General features: G+C 38.2%; 1 protein-coding gene across 1 annotated transcript in view; it reads right to left on the bottom strand.

Annotated features, from left to right (window-relative positions):
• Nucleotides 1–2,427: 2,427 nt before the first annotated feature.
• tmprss13a (transmembrane serine protease 13a) overlaps nucleotides 2,428–5,159 on the bottom strand; it is a 12,008-nt gene continuing 9,276 nt past the window's right edge. Inside the window, exons 10-13 of the mRNA XM_037678170.1 lie at nucleotides 4,038–4,136; nucleotides 2,923–3,065; nucleotides 2,582–2,740; nucleotides 2,428–2,480 (exon numbers count right to left, since the gene is read on the bottom strand). Of these exons, the coding sequence (XP_037534098.1) occupies nucleotides 2,466–2,480; nucleotides 2,582–2,740; nucleotides 2,923–3,065; nucleotides 4,038–4,136 (416 nt within the window). The 3' untranslated portion in view covers nucleotides 2,428–2,465. The remainder of the gene's footprint in view (nucleotides 2,481–2,581; nucleotides 2,741–2,922; nucleotides 3,066–4,037; nucleotides 4,137–5,159) is intronic.

Raw genomic sequence — 5,159 nt, 5'->3', positions numbered from 1 at the left:
TTCAAGCTCAAACCATTTAAGAGAAGTAAAAGCCACTAGTGCAACAGGGCTGCTTTTCAACGCAGACCAAAAATGAAGTCTAAATCAAAATTGTTCATATTTAATGTTTGTTTTAATCTTTTACATCAAGGGATAAAACAAACATTTGAGTTTCCTTCTTCTCTGCTCTGATTAATAAAAAAAAAACGTAGCTCACCTCACTGCATGCTGGCCCTACACGCTCACCTACTGTATGGGTTCCCACATTCTTTATTATCCTTAATAATAAAGCAAACTAATGCAACAAAAATTACTGTACTTCAAATACTAACACAGTTCAAGGATTTTTTTACAATATTTAATAATATTAATAATAATAAAATATTAAATAATATTATATTATATTTATTATAGAGAGAAGTCTGGGCCTCCTTACTTAAGCTTCTACCCCCGCGACCTGACCCGGGATAAGCGGAAGAAAATGGATGGATGGATTTATTATAATATTTTATAATATTTTCACAATATGTTACAACAAAGAAAGTAAGAATTTCCGTAGTATTGGCTGTATAATAAAAAATAAAAAAATCATTGTGGGAAGAAAAAACATACGTTTAAGTTTTTAAATTTTTTTTATGAAAATGTAAATAAAACAATATTCAAGAGACAGAAGGCTTCCACATGAAACCACGCCCCCAACATCCGTCACGTGATCTCCGTTTCATCGCCACCTTTATGTGGGGCATCTAAATAGGTCAGAACATAAACCTAAACCTGGCACCACGAAATATCTGCCATCATTAAATTGATGTTCCGTCTCCATGACAACAGCGTGCGTTAGTGTCCGGTTATCTCCATGGCAACAACTGCACCATCCCCCCAACTTGTGGCGCCGAAACGAGAAACGAGTCTCGTGTCACAATAAATGTAATATTTGTAATAGATCGTGGAGGAGGGGTGTGGCGCGCGCCTTCAAAGTCCCGCACCGCCGTAAAATAACTAAGATCGATAGAGAATACAGCGCAGGCGTAGTCATCTGTTGATTCAAGTTCTCTCGATGACCTGAACCTCCTGCTCTTAACATCGTCTTGTAGCTCAGACCTTCTGTTTCACACGAGACGTGTTTAAAATCCGCCGCGTGACGCATTCGTGCACTTTTTTCGCTCCTCAACCTGTGGCTCGTTTCAGGTGGTGGAAAACAATGCCCCCCCCCCCCCCCACCCCAGTCCGCCTTCATGAAAATCCTCAAAGCGACTTGATGTAAATTCCCCAAGACAGTTGTTGTCAAACTTGTTTTTTTTATATTTTTTTTAATCAATTACTGTTATTTATTAGTAGTATTTGCAAACGTTTTGAGCATGGCAAACAGCAGACACACCCTCGTGCTATAATAATAATAATAATAAATACATAAAAACAAGTGAAAGCAACATTAATTACATGTCCGTGTTTTTTAAACGCTGCATGTCGCAAACACACACGTGACTTGAATGTATTTAATTAAAAAAACGTTCTTTATCCAAATCAAAAAATCAAACTAAACCATTCCTTTGTATTATTTTGTTCTCTTCCAGGAGATGGAATAAAATATGCTCCATTCAGGCGTCAAACAGACATTTTTGACTGAAAATATAATCACATCATGTAAGAAATTAAATATCAACTTGCCTGTTGTTTTTCTCTGGCAGGTCTTTGGCTGAAATGTCCAACCAGAAGATGAATAAATAAATCAGCTTGTTTCAGCAAGATTTTCTTTCAAGGTTTCTCATCTGCTGCTCGTGTCCAGCTGTAATCCTGGAGAAATAAGAGGTGATGATAACAATGTGGCTCCTGGAGCAGCTGCTCGCCCACTGTGCTGAATCCCCCCTGTCACTATCCTCTGCCTCTCTCCTTCTTTCTCCACTTCCACTGTGCTCGCCAAATAATGACTCAATCATAAGGATTTTTTTTTTTCTTTTAATCATCACAATATATTATGCTCTGGTGAAAAATGCACAATACACAGCAAGAAAAATGGGAATTTTATGTTCCCAAATCAAATTAGTGTTGTTTTATTATTTGTTAAAAAAAAAAAAAAAAAAAAAAAAAAAAACAGAGTATTTTGAACCAAAAGCAATTTTTCCTAAGTATATTTTTTAGGCATATAAGCTTCCAGTAAAAGTGGCTAATAGTGCAGAATACACACAATAAAAAGGGTATGAGATGTTTGAACCTTTTAAACCCATTCAGTATTGACGAACCTTGGGAAGAATCAAACCCCCAAGTCAAGACAGATATAAAGTGATTAAAAATGCAACACTGATATCAGGGCATTGATTTCTGAAAATACAATGAGTTTTGTCTTGTGTGTAAAACAAGATGCTGGACTTCATTAGCTTGAACAGTTTGCCTCATCTTGTGAGTTTTTAAAACGCTACATGAGGTGGTTGATCAAAGATGGCTTTGTAGTGCAGGCTTCATTTACAAGTGTGAAAGCTGAAGGGACGTCAAGGTCTCTCTTGCTGCAGGGGAGCAAAAGAAGACATGATAAGAATATGCACATGCTTATCATCTGAGCATCAAACATGTTTTTTTTTGTTGTTTGTTTTTTTAGTTTTCCTACCTGCATGGTGCTGTAGATCCAGGGCAAAACAGCACTGACTTTGGTGTAAACTCCAGGTTTATTCTGTTCCCCGCATCCAGCTCCCCAGCTTGTGATCCCTATCAGGTACCAAGGACTGTCTCCCTGATTCTGGCACACCAACGGTCCTCCACTGTCACCCTAATTATTGCAAACCACAGTCAGTGATAATCATAGAGAGCTTGGAACTCAGCACTTTTCATTTGAAATGCAAAAGCTTGAAAATGTTGCTTTGTTTTAAACCATTAGAAAAATAAATATGATGAATACCCAGGGAAGAGTTCATCTATTTGTGAATTCGTCCTGTGGTTATGGCCGCTCACCTGACACGAGTCTTTGCCTCCCTCCATTTTCCCAGCACAGATCATGGTGTTGGTCACGGCGCCAGAGTACGCACTGGGGCTGTTACACGCTGTTGTGCTAATGATGTCCACAGACACCTCCATCAGATCAGTGGAGACCGTGCCTTAAACAAATTAACAGAAACTGATCACACATATGAACTTACACTGAAATTTGTAACTGTTTGTAGTGCAATCAACTAGTCCATGCATTTAATTTGCTTTCTTTTTAGCATTCACTTAAAATTGACCTATTTATTTTCTTTCCCTAACTGCTCGCAGTCCCTTTCATTGAATGTCTTTTATATGTCCCAATCATTATATGTGCTTCATTTTTGAAATAATACAATCTAATTCTCTGCAGAGAGCCACCAGGGAAGAGTCTCTGCCTCAAGTGTAAAAGATTGTGTCTTGTTCACGAGTGATTGAAGGAGGAAGTGGGAGGTGGATTGATGGGTAAGTGCCATTGTCTGATCTGTTGTGGTAAAGAAGGAGATGAGCCAAAAGGCAAAGCGCTCAATTTACTGGTCCGTTTACATTCCAGGCCTCACTTACTGTCATGAGGAACAAATCATGACTAAAAATAACACCAAGATCCTGGATTCAAGCTGCTGAAATGAACTTTCTCATAGAGTGGCCTGGCTCAGACATAAAAATATTAGGAGCTCGGTCATCGAGGGGAGCTCGATGTAGGGTTTCTCTTCTAAGCCTGTTGCCTTTGCATCCAGGTAAATGGCAAAAATGGATGGATGGATTGATTGGATGCATAGAGCCACCATTAATGAATAAATCAAATAACTAAACAATCTGAGCATTTATTTTTTTCTCTGTTTACGTGTCTCACACCTTACCTTCTTCATCAATGTTTACAGGACACTGCCTTACATAAAATTAGTTGTTCAATGACCAAAATTGCACAGTACAACTCAGAAAGGACTTTAAATTTAAAGAAACATCTGCAGTTGCATATAAACAGGATAGCATGGCTAAATATAATTTGTATTTGATGAGATACAGAAGAAACTAATGGGGATTCAGTGAGATAAAGAATCAAACAGTGTCACAGTATACAGAGTGGCTTTGTTGTCCCATCTTACTTGAACCTGACACAGTAGTCCCATAACCTGAGGTCCAACAACTGGTTCCATCTCGAAACTCCTGGCCATAAAGTGGCAGGCAGGCTGGCTGAAGTTTATCTAGAAGAGATTTTAAAAATATGCATTTTAATTCAGTAAACTAATCAGCAGCCACAAGACAAAAGAAGTCATAAGTACACAAAAAGCTACCGGTTGGTTGGGTTGTATCAGATGTCCTGAGTAAGGCTTTAAAAGCAAAAAGAAATGCATGTATGCTGCAGTCAAGGTTCTGCCTGTTTTTGTTTTGTTCTTTCAGTATGTGAAATAGTTCTGCTAGATAAAAAAATCTCTGCTGGTTCTCAAATTTCAAAATAAATTTCAAAAGGTAAATATTAGAATTGTAAAATTGACAAGTCCTGCATTAACTCTTAATACAGCTGAAACGTATCAATCTTCATTAGACAATTAATAGAAACTAACTACTTTACTTAACATCTTTATTTACTTTAATTACTTTTATTTATATTAACTTAGTTTTCAGTGAAAAAATATATAATAAAAATATGAGTAAAGTGAAAAGTTTGTGCAACTGGTAGAGCTGCTGCCTCTCAACGAGAAGGGTGCCGGATCAAATCCCGGTCCGTGGAACTTTCTGGATGGAGTTTGCATGTTCTCTCCGTGCATGCGTGGGTTTTCTCCGGATACTCCAGTTTCCTCCCACAGACCAAAAACATGCATGTTAGGCTGATTGGTAACTCTAAATTGTCCCTAGGTGTGAGTGAGAGAATGAATGGTTGTTTGTCTCTATGTGGCCCTGTGATGGACTTGCGACCTGTTCAGGGTGTCCCCTGCCCCTCGCACGGTGATTGCTGGACATGGGCACCAGCGAGCCCCGCGACCCAAAAAGGAAGAAGCGGATAAAGATGATGGATGGATTATATTATTACATCTGATGGATGGATAGTTGGATGGTCAATTCATTAGTGTGTATGTATGTATGGATGGATGGATGAATGGATGGATGGGTCAATCAATGGATCAATGAATGAATGGTCAATTAATTAGTCCATGTATGTCTGTCTGTATGTATGTATGTATGTATGTATGTATGTATGTATGTATGTATGTATGTATGTATGTATG

The sequence above is a fragment of the Nematolebias whitei genome, chromosome 6, assembly GCF_014905685.2.
Source record: "Nematolebias whitei isolate Nwh7 chromosome 6, NemWhi1, whole genome shotgun sequence".
NCBI classification, from domain to species: Eukaryota; Metazoa; Chordata; class Actinopteri; order Cyprinodontiformes; family Rivulidae; genus Nematolebias; species Nematolebias whitei.
Note: the sequence above shows the minus strand (reverse complement) of the source record. Positions and strands in the feature narration are given on the sequence as shown.